The sequence below is a fragment of the Papio anubis genome, chromosome 20 (assembly GCF_008728515.1).
Source record: "Papio anubis isolate 15944 chromosome 20, Panubis1.0, whole genome shotgun sequence".
Taxonomy (NCBI): domain Eukaryota; kingdom Metazoa; phylum Chordata; class Mammalia; order Primates; family Cercopithecidae; genus Papio; species Papio anubis.
In genome coordinates this window covers 2631647-2651401 of record NC_044995.1, presented here as the reverse complement: position 1 = coordinate 2651401, position 19755 = coordinate 2631647, and the positions used below count along the sequence as shown (strand labels likewise).

At 49.0% G+C, this 19755-nt stretch overlaps 1 protein-coding gene across 4 annotated transcripts in view; it reads right to left on the bottom strand.

The window, feature by feature from the left end:
- The window catches only part of SYMPK (symplekin), a 50187-nt gene that overhangs the window by 13332 nt on the left and 17100 nt on the right, over positions 1-19755 (bottom strand). For all 4 annotated transcript variants that reach the window (XM_009194776.4, XM_009194777.4, XM_017952537.3 and 1 more), the window contains 6 exons: positions 15854-16024; positions 13778-14017; positions 9256-9410; positions 5199-5349; positions 2039-2243; positions 761-911 (listed from right to left, as the gene is read on the bottom strand). In XM_009194776.4, the coding sequence (XP_009193040.1) occupies positions 761-911; positions 2039-2243; positions 5199-5349; positions 9256-9410; positions 13778-14017; positions 15854-16024 (1073 nt within the window). The remainder of the gene's footprint in view (positions 1-760; positions 912-2038; positions 2244-5198; positions 5350-9255; positions 9411-13777; positions 14018-15853; positions 16025-19755) is intronic.

Here is a 19755-nt window from a genome sequence, read left to right as displayed (position 1 = left end):
AGGAACTCCCAGAGCAGACACGGAGTGAAGTGAGGAAGGCCAGTCGAGGACCCTTATGCCCAGGAAGGTCCCATTTGTGTGGCAGGGGGTGGGGGTGCCAGGGTGGGGATCGATCATCACAGGATAAAAACAAGTTTCTAGGAGCAGCACCCATGTACTTAAGTGCACAGAAAAAGATCCTCAAAGATTCCCCTCGTTTGTGCCTTTGTCACCTTTGGAGAGGGGGATGGGGTGCAGGTGATGGCCACGGAAGGGAGTACTGGATCTGGATTCCCCAGAAATATTTTTCAGCTCAGGGAGTACGTTCCTATACTACTAGCTAATCAAAAATTAACTTCACAGAATGGGAAAAAAGTCACTTTTCCCCATTCTTTGAAGGTAACAGTGCCAGCAAGTGGCAGAATCAGGACTGAGAACCAGGTATATTTTTAAAGCTAAATAGTAACAGTAAGAATGTTAACAACTGTGAAGAACCAAGACCACAAGAGCAGCCCTCACTTGCAGAGGCCTCCCGGCACCCGCCCTGTGCACCTGAGCGCCTGTGTGCATGGCACGTTTCCTCCTTGTCACCCGGGGGGAGCTGCCGCTGCCGTCTCTGTTTTATGGAGGATGGGAGTGACCTGGAGAAGCGGCTGTGGCAGCAGAGCTGGGGTCCACAGCCAGGGAGGTTTGATGCCGGGGCCAGACTCTGTGCTGGATGTGAGGTAGACGCTTGGGTAGGGGGACTGGAAGGATGGGGTGGGGGGTGGCAGGGGCACACCTGGGCTGCCCCGCTGCAGGCCACAGCCTTTTCAGCCCGCAGGATCCGCTTCACAGCGCCCAGCTTCATGGCTTCCACCTGGGCATCAGTCAGGGGCTTCAGCACGTCGCTGAGACGGAATATTTTCTTGCGCCCACCGGCGCCTGCCAGCCTATGTGAAAGAGCAGTGACAGAGATGCAGGGACCCAGACTGCAGCACAGGCCTGTCTGGTGACTCTCCCAACTTCAAGGACTAGGTAGGCCACAGAGATGGCCCCCATCCCCCTGCTGCCTCTCCAATTCCTGTGTCTCTGAGGCATGGTGGGGCGGTGGGTAAGAGGAAGGAAGAGGATGTTATTGTGGTTTTGCAGAGGGTGTCTTAGGAAAGGCTTCTGTAAGTGGGGATCTGAATGGAGGCAGGGACAAGATACACAAATGTCTGGGGGACCAGCTCTCCAGGCAAAGGCCCTTAGCTGGGAACCTGCTTGTAGGCGTGACTGGAGGAGGGGTAAGGGTAGCAGAGAGCTCGGAGGGTAGCAGATCCTGCTCAGCTGTGTTAGTAAAACTTGGGGCCAGGCGCGGTGGCTCACGCCTGTAATCCCAGCACTTTGGGAGGCTGAGGCGGGCAGATCACGAGGTCAGATCGAGACTATCCTGGCTAACACGGTGAAACCCTGTCTCTATTAAAGATACAAAAAATTAGCCGGGCGAGGTGGCGGGCACCAGTAGTCCCAGCTACTCGGGAGGCTGAGGCAGGAGAATGGTGTGAATCCAGGAGACGGAGCTTGCAGTGAGCGGAGATCGTGCCACTGCACTCCAGCCTGGGTGACAGAGCGAGACTCCGTCTCAAAAAAAAAAAAAAAAAAAAAAAAAGACTTGGGTGGCCGGGACTGGCTGGATTTTGTGGTGTGTAAGGGAGGTAATAATGGGGACAATGATGGTGACAGCCAGTAGCATTTACTACACATCAAAACCATGCAAAATGCTTGACAATCACAATCACTTTCACTCAAGTTATCTAATCTAGTTGTCTAACCATCACCATCACCACGAACTAATTTAATTCTTCTTTGATCCTTACACGAAAGATATTATCGTTATCCCAATTTTAGACATAAAAAAGGGTTTGTTTTTGTTTTTTTACAGGAAGGAAAACAGCAAAGGCTTAGTGGTTATGGCAGTGACTCGGGAGTCAGGAAGAACCCAGTCCAGACTTCCTTCTGTCTGCCTGTCACACACACACACACACGCGGCTGGGCAGGGCTCCTGTCCTGCCTTAGCACCCAGAAGAGGACTCACCGGGGCTGAGTAACAGGGATAATGGGCTCTGGCCTCCTCTTGGCCTGTGGTGCCTCTTCCTCCAGAGGGGACATGGAGCTCAGGGAGCCCACCACCGAGATGGCTTGGCCCTGGGCTGACAGGCGCCGCTTGATCAGGACGCTCTCCGTCTTCACCACCTTCTCCTCCTTGGGCTCCTCCTTGCACTGTTTGGTCTGCTCTACACCTGAGGGGGAGGCAGCAAACGGACACCCAGTGTGTGAGACCCACCAGCTGCAACCCGAGGACCTCCTATGTGCCCGGCTCTGTTCTGAGCCTTGTACACACAAAACCTTGTTTAAATCCACACAACACTGTCCTGGAGTGGGTACTCTTTTTATCCCCACTTTTCAGTACAACTGAGGCTCAAACTAGAAATGCCACTAATTGCTGGAGGGAGCAGCAAATGCTACAGACTCTTTGGAAACATGATGAGCAGTTTTTGTTTTGAGACTGGGTGTCGCTCTGTCACCCAGGCTGGAGTACAGTGGTGCAATCAGGGCTCACTGCAGCCTCGACCTCCTGGGTTCAAGCAATCCTGCCTCAGCCTCTCAGCCTCCCAACTAGCTGGGACTACCGGCACATGCCAACATACCTAGCTAATGTTTGTATTTTTTTGTAGAGATGAGGTCTCCATATGTTGCCCAAGTTAGTCTTGAACTCCTGGGCTCAAGGGATCCTCCTGCCTTGGCCTTCCAAAGTGCTGGGATTACAGGTATGAGCCACTGTGCCCAGCCCTCATCTGTTTTTTTATTTGGAGACAGTTTTGCTCCATCACCAAGGCTGGAGTGCAGTGGCTTGATTCTGATTCGCTGCAGCCTCCGCCTCCTGGGTCCAAGCCATTTTCCTGCCTCAGCTTCCCGAGTAGCTAGGATTATAGACGCCCACTGCCATGCCCAGCTAATTTTTGTATTTTCAGTAGAGACGGGGTTTCGCCACGTTGGCCAGGCTGGTCTCAAACTCCTGACCTCAGGTGATCCACCCACCTCAGCCTCCCAAAGTGCTGGGACTACAGGTGTGAGCCACCACACCCAGCCTGCAGCAGTTTTTATACCACTGATCACACCCTATGACCCAGTGGTTCCACTCCTTGGTATATGCTCAAGACAGATGACAGCATGTGTACATGAAGAGAGCTAGACACAAACATTCACAGCAGCTTTATTTCCAATGGCCAAAAACTCGAAAGAAGCCACAGGTCCATCAATACCAGTGTGGATAAACCAATGATTGTATATTCATGTAACAGAATACTACTAAGCAATAAAAAAAACCAACTAGCACCTCACACGACAACATGGAAGAATCTCAAAAATGTATAGTAGGCTGGGTGCGGTGGCTCACGCCTATAATACCAGCACTTTAGTAGGCCGAGGAGAGTGGATCACCTGAGGTCAGGAGTTCAAGACCATCCTGGCCAACATGGTGAAACCCATCTCAACAAAAAATGCAAAAAAAAAAAAAAAAAAAAAAAAAAATCTGCTAGGTGTGATGGTGCATGCCTGTAATCCCAGCTACTTGGAAGGCAGGATAATCACTTGAACCCGGGAGGCAGAGGTTGCAGTGAGTCGAGATCATGCCATTGCACTCCAGCCTGGGCAACAGAGTAAGACTCCGTCTCAAAAAAAAAAAAAAAAGCAAAAAAAAAAAATTAGCCGGGCATGGTGGCAGCGGGTGCCTATAATCCCAACTACTCGGGGAGGCTGATGCAGCAGAATCACCTGAATCCAGGAGGCAGAGGTTGCAGTGAGCCAAGAAAGTGCCACTACACTCCAGCCTGGGCCACAAGAGCAAAACTCCTTCTCAAATAAATAATAACTAACTAAAAATAAACAAACAAAAAAACACAAAAAACCATATGGTAAGCCAGACAAGCCAGACTTTGTGATCTTATTTAGTTTAGTTCAAGAATAGGTAAAACTAGGGCCGGGCACAGTGGCTCACGCCTGTAATCCTAGCACTTTGGGAGGCTGCGGTGGGTAAATCACAAGGTCAGGAGATGGAGACGATCCTTGTGAACACGGTGAAACCGTCTCTACTAAAAATACAAAAAACTAGGGCCGGGTGCAGTGGCTCACGCCTGTAATCTCAGCACTTTGGGAGGCTGAGGTGGGTGAATCACGAGGTCAGGAGATCGAGACCATCCTGGCTGACACGGTGAAACCCCGTCTCTACTAAAAATACAAACAATTAGCCAGGCATGGTGGCCGGTGCCTGTAGTTCCAGCTACTTGGGAGGCTGAGGCAGGAGAATAGTGTAAACCCGGGAAGTGGAACTTGCAGTGAGCTAAGATGGCGCCACTGCACTCCAGCCCGGGCGACAGAGCGAGACTTCGTCTCAAAAAACAAACAAACAAACAAACAAACAAACAAAAAAACTAGCCAGGTGTGGTGGCGGGCACCTGCAGTCCCAGCTACTCGGGAGGCTGAGGCAGGAGAATCGTTTGAACCTGGGAGGTAGAGGTTGCAGTAATAAGCTGAGACTGCGCCACTGCACTCCAGCCTGGGTGACAGAGGGAGACTCTGTCTCAAAGGGAAAAAAAAAAAAGAAAAGAAATATTATATCTAATTACCTTTGAACTATGCGTATAAGAAACATAAATGAATTTCATGTTTAGGCTTGGGTCTCATCCCTAAGATACTTCATCATGTACATGCAAATATTCCAAATGCAAAGGTGTGAAATCTGAAACACTTCCGGCCCCAAGCATTTTCAATAAGGGATATTTAACCTGTGTCTTGATCTGGGTGATGGTTACACTGGTGTGTTCACTTTGTGAAAATTCACTAAGGTCTATAGTTAAAAGAGTTCTGCATTGTACTTATGTGTATTATACATTAATAGTACTGTTAAAACGGGGTAAAACTATGAAGCTCGGAGAGGTTAGCTAACTTGACCAAAGTTATACAGCTATTAAGTGGATGAGATCTGATTCAACTCAAACCTCAAACCCAGGTCTGTTGGATTTCAAAGCCCAGGACTTAAAAACACTGAGCCATCTATCTGTGGTACCTGTCATTATCTACACCTTAGCTCCCACGTGATTTTCATCTGCACCACAAGGAGGTGCTCTTCCAGTAAGGAGAACCCAGAAGCCACAAGTGCCAACCCCTGGCCCAGGTTAGGGCCAGGACACACTCACCTGGTCCCAGTCCGGCAGCTGTCATCTGTGTGGCCATGAGCCGAGCCAGGTGCTTGATCTGGGCTTCTGTGCCTGCTGACTCCACAGGGGTGTAGATGGCCTGGAAGGAGGCTGGCATGGCCTCCGGCAGGTACACCATGCTGATGAGGACCTGTGGGATGCCCAGGAAGAGAGCCTCTCCTTAATCATTAACTCAACAAGCATTCTTTCCACGCCCATGCCAATACTGGGGAAATGGCAGTGCCTAAAACCGACTTGGGCCTGCACTCCTGGAGCTCAGCCTCTTGGGGAAGTCACAGAGAAAATAAATAACTATACAGTGTAGTGCTTGAGAGAGGAACGCGAAGGGTACTGTGAGCCACAGCAGGAGCCAGGCAAGGCAAGGGCTCCCTGGGCAAGAGAACTGATGGAGGGTAGGAGTCAGCCTAATACAGGACAAGGTTTTGCAGTGGGAGGGGTGTGTATTCCCCGTAGAGAAACACCATGGGAGAAGACTAAGAAGCAGCAGAGCTGGCACCCTGTCCAAAGAACAAAAGAGGTCAGGTGTAGTGGGTCACACCTGCAATCCCAGCACTTTGAGAGGCTAAGGCAGGTAGATCACTCGAGGTCAGGAGTCCAAGACCAGCCTGGCCAATATGGTGAAACCTTGACTCTACTAAAAATACAAAAATTTGCCAGGTGCAGTGGCACGTGCCTATAACCCCAGCTACTCGGGAGGCTGAGGCAGGATAATTGCTTGAACCCAGGTGATAGCGGTTGCAGTGAGCCGAGATCGCACCACTGCACTCCAGCCTGAGTGACAGAGCAAGACTCCGTCTTATTCATAAAGAAAGAGAGAGAGAGACAGACAGACAGACAGACAGACAGACAGACAGAAAGAAAGAAAGAAAGAGAGGCCAGGCACGGTGGCTCAAGCCTGTAATCCCAGCACTTTGGGAGGCCAACACAGGCGGATCACGAGGTCAGGAGATCGAGACTAGCCTGGCTAACCCGGTGAAACCCCGTCTCTACTAAAAAAATACAAAAAACTAGCCGGGCGAGGTGGCAGGCGCCTGTAGTCCCAGCTACTGGGGAGGCTGAGGCAGGAGAATGGCGTAGACCCGGGAGGTGGAGCTTGCAGTGAGCTGAGATCCGGCCACTGCACTCCAGCCTGGGCGACAGAGCGAGACTCCGTCTCAAAAAAAAAAAAAAAAAAAAAAAAAGAAAGAAAGAAAGGAGAGAGAGGAGCAAAAAGAGGTTCAGGGAAAAGTGTAAGGACTGGGAATTGACTTCAAATAACAAGCAAACAAAAAACCCCCCAGAATCCTAACAGAGAACATCCATGGATGCCAGCCATTAGTAACAAAAGATAATTTCATTTATATTTATTTATTTTTTAAGATGGAATCTCACTCTGTCCCCCAGGCTGGAGTGTGGTGGCACAATCTTGGCTCACTGCAACCTCTGCCACCCGGGTTCAAGCAATTCTCCTGCCTCAGCCTCCCAAGTAGCTGGGATGACAGGTGCCTGCCACCGCACCTGGCTAATTTTTGTATTTTTAGTAGAGATGGGGTTTCACCATCTTGGCCAGGCTGGAAAAGGATAATTTTAAACTCCCTATACATTTGGAGCTTTAAAAAAAATTTATGCTGGGTGCGGTGGCTCATGCCTGTAATTCCAGCACTTTGTGAAGCCAAAGTGGGCAGGCAGATCACGAAGTCAGGAGATCAAGACCATCTTGGCTAACATGGTGAAACCTCATCTCTATTAAAAATACAAAAAACTTAGCCAGGCATGGTGGCAGGTGCCTGTAGTCCCAGTTACTCGGGAGGCTGAGGCAGGAGAATGGCGTGAACCCAGGAGGCGGAGATTGCAGTGAGCCGAGATCACGCCACCGCACTCCAGCCTGAGCAACAGAGCGAGACTCGGTCTCAAAAAAAAAAAAAAAAATTTTTCTTAGAGACAGGGTCTTATTCTATTGTCCAGGCTGGAGTGCAGTGGCGCCATCATAGCTCACTACAGCCTCAAATTCCTAGGCTCAAGCAATTCTCCTGCTTCAGCCTCTCCTGTGGCTGGGATCATAGGTACACACCACTACGCCCAGCTAATTTTTTTATTTTTATTTTTGTAGAGACAGGGTCTTGCTATGTTGCCAAGGCTACACAGTGAACTTTAAATGCACACTCTAAGTAATAACTAATTAGAACAGAAAGATAATGAAACTACTATAAATTAAAATGTGTGGAATGCAGCTAAAATAGTACTTAGATGGAAAATCAAATCCCTAAATGCTTGCTTACATTGGAAAAGAAGACTAAAAATTCATGAGCCAATCACTTAAAACCATGGGGAAAAATATTCAAATAAAGTAGCAGGGAAGAAATAAAGGCAACAGAAATAAAACAGAAAAAGTGCCAAAAGAATATGAACAAAACAAAGAGCTAGTTCTTTTGAGATGACTGAAAACAAGCAAATATTTTGCAAGATTGCACATAGTAGTAGCAACAAAAAAGGGGCACATTACGGACATATGGTATTTTATACTATGAATAGCAGGCATTTTTATAAATGGTGAGGAGCAACTTCATGGCAAAACTAAAAAGGTCAATTCCTAGCGTGTGATAAGACAAAAGGTAGAACGGCCGGGCGTGGTGGCTCATGCCTGTGATCCCAGCACTTTGGGAGGCCGGGGTGGGCAGATCACCTGAGGTCAGGAGTTTGAGACCAGCATGACCAACACGGTGAAACCCTGTCTCTACTAAAAACACAAAAATTAGCTGGGTGCAGCGGTGGGCGCCGGTAATTCCAGCTATTCGGGAGGCTGAGGCAAGAGAATAGCTTGAACCCAGGAGGCGGAGGTTACAGTGAGCCAAGATCGTGCCATTGCACTCCAGCCTGGGCGACAAAGCAAGACTCCGCCTCAAAAAAAAAAAAAGACAAAAGGTAGAACAAGTTAATAGAAGCCGGATCAAAGATGGCTGACTAAGGCAAGGGGAACTTAAATTTTACTTGAAGGAAGTTGGAGCCAGGTAGCAAGTGAGGGTTGGGCTTCAGGTGAAAAGGGTGGGCCTGGCCCAGGGCAAGTGTTGCAGGGGTGGAAAAGAGGGCAAGGATTAGGGAGAGAAGGAAAAGAGGTTCACTCCCAGTTTCTTTTTTTTTTTTTTTTTTTTGAGACGGAGTCTCGCGCTGTGTCACCCAGGCTGGAGTGCAGTGGCGTGATCTCGGCTCACTGCAAGCTCCGCCTCCCAGGTTCACGCCATTCTCCTGCCTCAGCCTCCGAGTAGCTGGGACTACAGGCACCCGCCACCACGCCCGGCTAGTTTTTTGTATTTTTAGTAGAGACGGGGTTTCACCATGTTAGCCAGGATGGTCTCGATCTCCTGACCTCGTGATCCACCCGCCTCGGCCTCCCAAAGTGCTGGGATTACAGGCTTGAGCCACCACGCCCGGCCCACTCCCAGTTTCTGGTTTGGGAACTAGGTGGGGCCTGCAGAGAAGCGTGGGGAGAAAGTGGAAAAGTGCAGATCTGCCGTGTGAGTCTGAGGTGCTTCTGGGACATCCCAGTGGAGGACGATCAGAAGCGGGCTGCATACCCAGGCCTGAGGCTCACTGATGTAGTTTGGGTATTTTTTCCTTCCCAAATCTCATGTTTCCTTCCCAAATCCCCGATGCTGGAGGTGGGGCCTGGTCGGGGGTGTTTGGATCGTGGGGGGGATCCCTCATGGCTTGGTGTTGTCTTCGGGACAGCAAGTCCTCACAAGATCTGGTCATTTAAAAGTGTGTGGCACCTCCCTGCCCCAAAACACTCCCTCTCACTTGCTCCTGCTCTGTCACATGAGATGCCTGCTCCCCCTTCACCTTTCACTACGATTGGAAGCTTCCTGAAATTTCCCCAGAAGTGAAGCAGATGCCAGCACCACGCTTCCTATACAGCCTGCAGAACTGTAAACCAATTAAACCCCTTTTCTTTATAAATTAGAAGGGTACTCTGGAGGTAGACAGTGTGAAGTGGAGGCAGGAGAAAGACCGAGATCCTTCCTTCCTGGTCCAGGGGAAAACACTCCTCACTCATCCTCACCAGATTGGCCACATTATCAGGCGTCAGCAGAGGCTGCAGGAACTCAGCTGTGATGTCCGTGTCTGACTGGCTGGAGATCTGGGCTGAGGCCTTCGAGGTCCCTGATGGGCCTGGCTCCAAGTCCTTGTCCTCATCGTCCTCCCCCAGGTTGGGCTCTGGGATAAGGGAAAAGAACAAGATGCTGGCTATAGAGAGAGCAGCAGGCCCTCCATCCTCCCGGGGCGCCCAGGTGGTCCCTGCCTCTAGTCAGCCTCTGCAAACAGCGGATGAAGATCCAGGCTGCAGCTCTGCCTCTGGCACCAAAGCACTGTATGACCCTGGGCAACTACCTGACTCATTCTGGGCCTCAGTTCTCCTGATCTGGGAAATGGGAGTAAGCCACACCCCTGCAGCTTATCATGCTGAGCTCTAGGAAAAGATTATTATTACTGTTTTTTTGAGACAGTCTTGCTCTGTTGCTGAGGCCGCAGTGCAGTGGCATGATTTCGGCTCACTGCAACCTCCGCCTCCCAGGTTCAAGTGATTCTCCTGCCTCAGCCTCCCAAGTAACTGGGATTACAGGCATGCGCTACCAGGCCCAGCTAATTTTTTTGTATTTTTAGTAGAGATGGGGTTTCACCATGTTGGCCAGGCTGGTCTCAAACTTCTGACATCAGGTGATCCACCTGCCTCAGCCTCCCAAAGTGCTGGGATTATACGCGTGAGGCACCGCGCCTGGCCTTGTGCAGTTGTTTAGAAGGCACTTTGGCAATGGCTATCAAGAATGTATACTCAGTAGCTAAGGGCACACCTGGTACTTAGACCTTGATTTCTGAAACTATTCCTCACTTAAAGGAAACCAGGGCTCCTTAGAAAGAAAGAATGATTCCAGGGCTGGTGCAAGGACAGTACAAGAGGAATCTAGAACATTTTGTCATGCTAGTAAGTAAGTGTAATGCTCAAAACAACTTATTCCTGATAATAAGTGGGAAGAAGAGAAAGTCCTTCCTTACAGCAGAATGTCAACTAATAAATGTAGAAGGAAAATCTCTTTGGAGCCAGGACAGAATAATAGACTCAGGCAATAATCATCATTGGATGTTAAAACCACTGGGTGAGGCCGGGCACGGTGGCTCACGCCTGTAATCCCAGCACTTTGGGAGGCCGAGGCAGGCAGATCACGAGGTCAGGAGATCGAGACCATCCTGGTCAACACAGTGAAACCCCGTCCCTACTAAAATAAATACAAAAAATTAGCCAGGTGTGGTGGCGGGCACCTGTAGTCCCAGCTACTCGGAAGGCTGAGGCAGGAGAATGGCGTGAACCTGGGAGGCGGAGCTTGCAGTGAGCTGAGATCATGCCACTGCACTCCAGCCTGGGTAACAGAGCCAGACCCCCTCTCAAAAAAAAACCCCAAAAAACCAAAAAAACCACTGGGTGAACGTTTAAAGAGAAACATGTATTTTACATAGTTTCAAGTATCTCCCCCAGCTTATTACTGACAAAGAGAAAAATGGCACTTGACACTAGAGAAAGCTGGTTGATACTATCTTAACCAAGTGTTCACAGTTAACATCTCCAACAATGGGACACCATGTGCCTCCTGATCCCATGTACTGAGGCAACCAGGGGATCATTTCTGTAGCGTTCCTGCCAAAAATGCCTAACCTGACTCCAATCACGAGGCAAGAGCAAACCCAAATGAAGGGCATTCCACCAAACAACTGTCTTGGACTCTTAACAATGTCAATGTCACGAGACACAAAGGAAGGCTGAGGAACTAATTCAGGACATGCCAACTGAACGCAATGTGTGGTCCATGCCTCATAAGAGTACACAGTTTTTAGTACTATTTTTATAACTTGTCTGTAAATTCAAAATTATTTCAAAATAAAAAGCTTAAAGAAACAGAAAGAGGCTGGGCGTGGTGGCTCACGTCTATAATCCCAGCACTCTGGGAGGCCGAGGGGGGTGGATTGCTTGAGGTCAGGAGTTCGAGACTAGCCTGGCCAACATGGTGAAACTCCGTCTCTACTAAAAATGCAAAAAAATTAGTGGAACATGATGGTGCACGCCTCTAGTCCCAACTGCTCGGGAGGCAGAGGAGGGAGAATCTCTTTTTTTTTTTTTTTTTTTTTTTTGAGACGGAGTCTCGCGCTGTCGCCCAGGCTGGAGTGCAGTGGCGCGATCTCGGCTCACTGCAAGCTCCGCCTCCCGGGTTCACGCCATTCTCCTGCCTCAGCCTCCTGAGTAGCTGGGACTACAGGCACCCACCACCATGCCCGGCTAATTTTTTGTATTTTTAGTAGAGACGGGGTTTCACTGTGGTCTCGATCTCCTGACCTTGTGATCCGCCCGCCTCGGCCTCCCAAAGTGCTGGGATTACAGGCGTGAGCCACCGCGCCCGGCCGAATCTCTTAAACTTGGGAGGCAAAGGTTGCAGCGAGCCAAGATCAGGCCACTGCACTCCAGCCTTTTTGACAGAACGAGACTGTCTCAAAAAAAAAAAAAAAAAAAAAAAGGAAACAAAGATAAAGTTAGTGGGTAAAATATAACTTTAAATACACAAACCCTGGTCGGGGGTAGTGCCTCAGGCCTGTAATCTCAGCACTTTGGGAAGCCAAGGCAGGCAGATCACTTGAGGTCAGGAGTTCAAGACCAGCCTGGCCAACACGGCGAAACCCTGGCTCTACTAAAAATACAAAATTAGCTGGGTATGGTGGTGCATGCCTGTAATCCCATCTACTTGGGAGGCTGAGGCAGGAGAATTGCCTGAATCTGGGAGGCAGAGGTTGCAGTGAGCCGAGATCACACCATTGTACTCCAGCCTGGCTAACAAGAGTAAAACTCCATCTTCAAAAAAAAAAGAAACAAATACAAAAATTAGCCGGGCGTGGTGGCACACGCCTGTAGTTACCAATTACTCAGGAAGCTGAGGCATGAGAAACGCTTGAACCTGGGAGGCGGAGGCTGCAGTGAGCCCAGATTGTGCCACTACACTCCAGCCTGGGCAACAGAACAAGACTGTCTCCAAAAAAAAAAGGATGAGGTAGATTTCTACGTGTAGATGTAGAAAGAACTCTGAGATTAAAGTAAATGAAAACAACTCAAGGTACCGAATACGCTGCTGCTTAGTATACTTACTTAATTATGAAAAAATATAGTAAGATCTCTACTTCACTCTTTAATTTTTTATTTTATTTTATTTATTTTTTTTTTTGGAGACAGAGTCTTGCTCTGTCACTCAGAATGGAGTGCAATGGTGCAGTCCTGGCTCACCACAACCTCTGCCTCCCGGTTCAAGCAATTCTCCTGCCTCAGCCTCCCGAGTAGCAGCGACTACAGGCACGCACCACCATGCCTGGCTAATTTTTGTATTTTTAGTAGAGACAGGGTTTCACCATGTTAGCCAGGCCTATTTCGAACTCCTGACCTCAGGGGATCCACCGGACTCAGCCTCCCGAAGTGCTGGGATTACAGGCGTGAGCCACTGTGCCTGGCAATTCCCCCCTCCCTTTTTTTTTTTTTTTAAAGACAGAGTCTCGCTCTGTCGCCCAGGCTGGAGTGCAGTGGCCGGATCTCAGCTCACTGCAAGCTCCGCCTCCCGGGTTTACGCCATTCTCCTGCCTCAGCCTCCCGAGTAGCTGGGACTACAGGCACCCGCCACCACGCCCAGCTAGTTTTTTGTATTTTTTTTAGTAGAGACGGGGTTTCACCATGTTAGCCAGGATGGTCTCGATCTCCTGAACTCGTGATCCGCCCGTGTCGGCCTCCCAAAGTGCTGGGATTACAGGCTTGGGCCACCGCGCCTGGCCTTTTTTTTTTTTTGAGACGGAGTTTCACTCTTCTCACCCAGGCTGGAGTGCAATGGCATGATCTCAGCTTACTGCAACTTCTGCCTCCCAGGTTCAAGTGATTCTCCTGTCTCAGCCTCTGGAGTAGCTGGGATTACAGGCATGCACCACCATACCCCGCTAATTTTTGTATTATTAGTAGAGACAGGGTTTTCCACGTTGGCCAGGCTGGTGTCGAACTCTTAACTTCAGGTGACTCATATGCCTTGGCCTCCAAAGTGCTCGGATTACAGGCATGAGCCACTGCGCCCAGCCTAATTCCTTATTTATGTATTTATGTATTTATTTATTTATTTTTGAGAGGGAGTCTCGCTCTGTTGCCCAGCCTGGAGTGCAGTGGTGCAATCTTGGCTCACTGCAAGCTCCACCTCCTGGGTTCATGCCATTCTCCTGCCTCAGCCTCCCGAGCAGCTGGGACTACAGGCACCCACCACCATGCCCGGCTAATTTTTGCATTTTTAGTAGAGACGGGGTTTCACCGTGTTAGCTAGGATGGTCTCGATCTCCTGACTCATGATCCACCCGCCTCGGCCTCCCAAAGTGCTGGGATTACAGGTTTGAGCCACTGTGCCTGGCCCACATAATATAATCTATAACATAATCTTAGTGAATATAAATTCAGCATAGTTTAAGGTAAATAATGAAACATTTCAGCATGGTCTGCCTGCCCCGCCCCACCAGCCCCTCACCCAGCTTCATCTTCTTGAGTGTGGAGTCCGAGTCATCGCGGGGCCGCTTGCGGGTGTCCTTGCTGCTCGGCATGTTGCGGGCGATCTCAGCCTGAGGTGTGCCCAGGTCCACCAGCAGGGTGGTGATCTGGGCCTGGAACTCCAAGGAGGCCGGGTGCTTCAGCACACTCAACAGGTGCAGCTTCAGATTCTTCCGCACGCTGCTCACCTGCGATTTGGCCAGCGTTGGGGGCAGGTTGGCTGTGAAGAAAGAGGCAGGAGCTGTGTCTTGTGGACAGATCTCATGGCATGCTGCCAGTCCTAATTCTCAACCCCAAACTTGGGCAGTGGTCTTGCAGGCATCTACTAGAAAAGCTCCTTCACCCTCAGATCTAACATGTGGCTTTCCACCTTACAAGCTGATGCTTAAAATCCTGGGGGTCTCCATCAGTATCAACCTTAAAGAGAAAAACTCACCCTCTCTTTTAGTAAACACATACAGTTTCGTCTTCCTCCATCTCTGGTCTGGAAATTCACATATGCTTCGCTTGGGGAGGGTTATAATCACCACTTTCACCTCCAGAAACTCCCAACCGAACTGCTGCAACAGCTCACCGCTGGTCTCCCTGCTACTAGGATGACTTTCTAATGGTCACCCTGATAAGTGAGACTCCCCTGTTCCACAGGGAAAAAGGATGCCTGTAATTCTGCCTGCCTAGCATCCACTGCCCCTTCCTCAGCCAACAACACTCTCATTCTCCATTGAGGGAAACCCCCCTTCTCCAGTCTCCTTCCGAGTGGGCATGAGACCTGGGGCCAGTGAGAACACCACATTCCCTTGGCCACTATTATTGGCTCAGAGATTGGCTCATAATCTCTGCTCAGCCAATCAGAAACAATGACCGTCAGCTCTTGGACTTCTGCTGGAATGGCTGGGAAGGAGACACTCTCTTTCCCATGGTGTTGCTAAGTGAACCGAATGGGAGCCATGAACTATGGGGGGCCATCTTTGCTACCCTAAGGAAAGGACCAGAGAGTGAAACTAAAATGGAGAAACAAAGAGCCGAGAGATGGAGAGACGCAGATCCACGACCTGTACACCCCAGACTTCTCGGTTTTCATTTGTGCACAAAACAGAGAAAATAATATGAGTCTCCGTGTACCCATCACCATTTCGCTAATCTTAGAACATCTAGGCCGGGCGTGGTGGCTCAAGCCTGTAATCCCAGCACTTTGGGAGGCCGAGGCGGGTGGATCACGAGGTCAGGAGATCGAGACCATCCTGGCTAACATGGTGAAACCCCGTCTCTACTAAAAATACAAAAAACTAGCCGGGTGTGGTGGCGGGCGCCTGTAGTCCCAGCTACTCGGAGGCTGAGGCGGGAGAATGGCATGAACCCGGGAGGTGGAGCTTGCAGTGAGCCGAGACCGTGCCACTGCACTCCAGCCTGGGCGACACAGCGAGACTCCGTCTCAAGAAAAAAAAAAAAAAAAAAAAAAAAAAAGAACATCTATCCTCCCTTTTGGTGGCAGGGGAGGACTGGAATATTTGAAAATATTTCACAGACATCATGTCAGTGCACCCCCACATGCCTCAATATTAAAACCAGTCCTGAATCAAGTTTTTGTCGCATGCCAAAAGATTCCTGTCTAATCTGGAGAATCTCAGGCCTGCCAGATGGATGACTAGCGCTCAGGGTCCACCACCAAGCTACATTTCTTCAAGAATGAGCAGGTTGAGGTCAGGTGCAGTGGCTCACGCCTGTAATCCCAGCACTTTGGGAGGTCGAGGCAGGCGAATCACGAGGTCAAGAGATCGAGACCACTCTGGCCAACATGGTGAAACCCCGTCTGTACTAAAAGTAAAAAAAAATCAGCTGGGTGTGGTGGTGCGTCCTGTAATCCCAGCTACTCGGGAGGCTGAGGCAGGAGAATCGCTGGAACCCAGGAGGCGGAGGTTGCAATGAGCCAAGATTGCGCCACTGCACACCCCAGCCTGGTGACAGAGCGAGACTCTGTCTCAAAAAAAAAAAACAAAAACCACAGAAAGAGTGGCCTGGCCAGTGAAGAGAAGGCAGGGGGAGAGCGTTGACCTACCATGCAGAGTTTCATAGGCCTGGATCACCTCAGACATGAACATGGGTCTCTGGCGGGCGATATTGGCGAGGGAGCCCAGCGCTGTTGTCAGGTTGATGGAAGAGATGGCAGGGTGCACCATGAACTTAAGCAGCTGCTCCAAGGCTGCCTTGCCCTCTTCCCATAGTACGTCTAAGAGACAGAGAGGAGAACTAGTCAGTGGGATCCTTTTTCCCAGGCCTCTGGAGACAGCAGCTTTTGGGACTAAAAGGAAGGACAGATCCTGGTACCTGGATGTCTATGAATGGCGGGAAAAACAGAAAATGTGGTAGTTGATTAGTTCTATGAGACTATTAATGAGTATAAAAATTTAGTTACAAGGGGCTGGGCGTGGAGGCTTATGCATGTAATTCCAGCACTTTGGGAGGTCAAGGCAGGCGGATCACTTGACGTCAGGAGTTCAAGACCAGCCTGGCCAACATGGTAAAACCCCATCTCTACTAAAAGTACAAAAAATTAGCCCAGGCATGGAGGCCTGTGCCTGTAATCCCAGCTACTTTGGAGGCTGAGGCAGGAGAATCGCTTGAACCCAGGAGATGGAGGTTTCACTGAGCCGAGATCACACCACTGCACTCCAGCCTGAGTGACAGAGTGAGACACCATATTAAAAAAAAAAAAAAAAAAAATTTAGTTATAAAGATGTTCAAAGCATGGGTTTGCAATAGTGAAAGATTAGAATATATGTGTATATACACACAACTCAAAGTCCCTTGTGGCACCACTCCCCTCAATACAGTCCCCAAAATTAATGCTTAAAACTTTGGTGGGTATCTTTCCAGACTTTTCCTATACAGAAACATAATGAATGCCATATACACCTTTTTTTTGAGACAGAGTCTCGCTCTGTCGCCCAGGCTGGAGTGCGGTGGCGTGATCTTAGCTCACTGCAAGCTCTGCCTCCCGGGTTCATGCCATTCTCCTGCCTCAGCCTCCCGAGTAGCTGGGACCACAGGTGCCCGCCACCACACCCAGCTAATTTTTTGTATTTTTAGTAGAGACGGGGTTTCACCGTGTTAGCCAGGATGGTCTCGATCTCCTGACCTCATGATCTGCCTGCCGCGGCCTCCCAAAGTGCTGGGATTACAGGCGCGAGCCCGTAATCCAGGCCCGGCCGTATCTTTTTAACTGGAAAAATATTAATGGCTATATAGTAGGTGTAAATAATTATGGGATACATGAGATTTTTATACAGGCATGCAATGCATAATTATCACATCAGGGTAACTGGGGTATCCATCACAAGCATTTATCCGTTTTGTTAGACACAATCCAATTATACTATTTCAATTATTTTAAAATGTACGATTATTTTTCAGCACAGTTACCCCGTTGTGCTAACAAATACCAGATCTTTTTTTTTTTCCCCCCGAGATGGGGTCTCACTCTGTCGCCCAGGGTGGAAAGCAGTGGCACGATCCCGGCTCACTGCAACCTCCGCCACCCAGACTGAGACCACAGGCACATGCCACCATGCCTGGCTATCAAATACGAGATCTTATTTGTTCTAACTATTTTTTTGTACCCATTAACCATTCCCACTTCCTCCCCAGCCACCCATAACACTTTTCAGCCTCTGGTAACCATCATTCTACTGTCTGTCTCCATGAGTTCAACTGTTTTCATTTCTAGCTCTCACAAATAAGTGAGAACATGCAAAGCTGTCTTTCTGCGCCTGGCTTATTTCACTTCATGACTTCTACTTCCATCCATGTTGTTACAAATGACAGGATCTCCTCTTTTTTATGGCTGAATAGTACTCAATTGTGTATGAGTACCACATTTTCTTTATTCATCTGTTGATGAACATTTAGTTTGCTCCAAAGTCTTGGCTATTGTGACTAGTGCTGCAATAAATATGGGAGTGCAGGTATCTTTTTGATACACTGATTTCCTTTATTTCGGGTACATATCCGGCAGTGGGATTGCTAGATCATATGGTAGCTCAATTTCAAATTTTCTGAGGAACCTCCAAACTCCAAACAATTTTTAGGCTGTAGTAAGTGACATTTCCACCAACAGCGTACAAGTGTTTCCTTTCTCCACATCCTCGCCAGCATTTGTTATGTTCCGTCTTTTTCATAAAAGTTACTTTAACTGGGGTGAGACGATATTTCATTGTAGTTTTGATTTGAATGCCACGTTATTTAAAATAGTGAATTAAAAATCTAAATAACCATCAAGACAGCATTGCTTAGAAGAATGTAATGTAACTATACTATGGAATATGGTATAGCAACTGAACATGATTCTCATGGGGAAAGATGTCACTGACACTATTAAGTCAAAAAGGCTGTCAGACAATACATAAGAATAGCTAATATTTACGGAATGTTTACTATTCCAGCCATATTAATTCACCAAATGCTCATACCTACATCCTAAATTAGATGCCATAATAATGATCCCCAATTTACCAATGAGGAATCAGGCTCAGAGACAAGGGAAAATAGGCTACGTGTCAGACACAAGCTACTATACTTTAATGTCTCTCAGATGAAAACACAAAGCATGGCCTCGTTTTTGCAAACAGAAAAGCAAACAAACGCAGACACTATGCATATACACATACAAATACCTACACCTGCACAGGAAAGATCTGGAAGGAAACATAACACTCTTACCAGCGTTTATCTCTGGAAAGCAGAACTGAAGGAGGGAACATTATTCCTTTAGACTCACCCATATTGCTTGACACCAAGTGTATATATACTACGCTTTTTTTGAGACAGTCTCGTTCTGTCACCCAGGCTGGAGTGCAGTGGCACAATCTCGGCTCACTGCAACCTCTGCCTCCTGGGTTCAAGCGATTCTCATGCCTTAGCCTACCAAGTAGCTGGGATTACAGGTGCCCGCCACCATGCCTGGCTAATTTTTGTACTTTTAGTAGATAAGGGGTTTCACTATGTTGGCAGGGGTGGTCTCAAACTCCTGACCTCAAGTGATCTGCCTGCCTCAGCCTCTCAAAATGCTGGGGCATGAGCCACCACGCCTGGCCTATGTTCTACTTTTATAATTTGCAGGTAAGAAAACCATAAAACTGCTAGGCGGGGTGGCTCATGCCTGTAATCCCAGCACTTTGGGAGGCCAAAACAGAGTGGACCCTAAAGAATCGGAGTTTGAGACAACCTATTATCTGGTGGCTCCCGCCTCTAAAAAATATTTTTTTTTTTTGAGGCGGAGTCACCGGCTCTGTCGCCCAGGCTGGAGTGCGGTGGCGGATCTCAGCTCACTGCAAGCTCCGCCTCCGGGTTCCGCCATTCTCCTGCCTCAGCCTCCCGAGTAGCTGGGACTACAAGCCCGCCACCTCGCCCGGCTAGTTTTTGTATTTTTAGTAGAGGCGGGGTTTCACCGTGTTAGCCAGGATGGTCTCGATCTCCTGACCTTGTGATCGCCCGTCTCGGCCTCTAAGTGCTGGGATTATAGGCAGGCCACGGCGCCCGACCTACTAAAAATAATTTTTTTTTTTTGAGGCGGAGTCTAGCTCTATGTAGGCTGGAAGTGCAGTGGCCAGATCTCCAGCTCACTGCAAGCTCCGCCTCAGGTTTTACACCATTCTCCTGTCAGCCTTTGAGTAGCTGGGACTACGAAACCTGCCACCTGCGCCCGGCTAGTTTTTTGTATTTTTTAGTAGAGGCGGGGTTTCACCGTGTTAACCAGGATGGTCTCGATCTCCTGACCTTGTGATCCATGCGTCTCGGCCTCCCAAAGTACTGGGATTACAGGCTTGAGCCACCGCGCCCGGCCAAAAATAATTTTTAAACTGGCTGGGTGTGAGTGGCGGGCTCCTAACAGTCCCAGCCACAGAGGAAAACTGAGCAAGCTCGCTAGGTGGGCCCGAGGAGGTTGCAGTGGTCGTGTGCCAC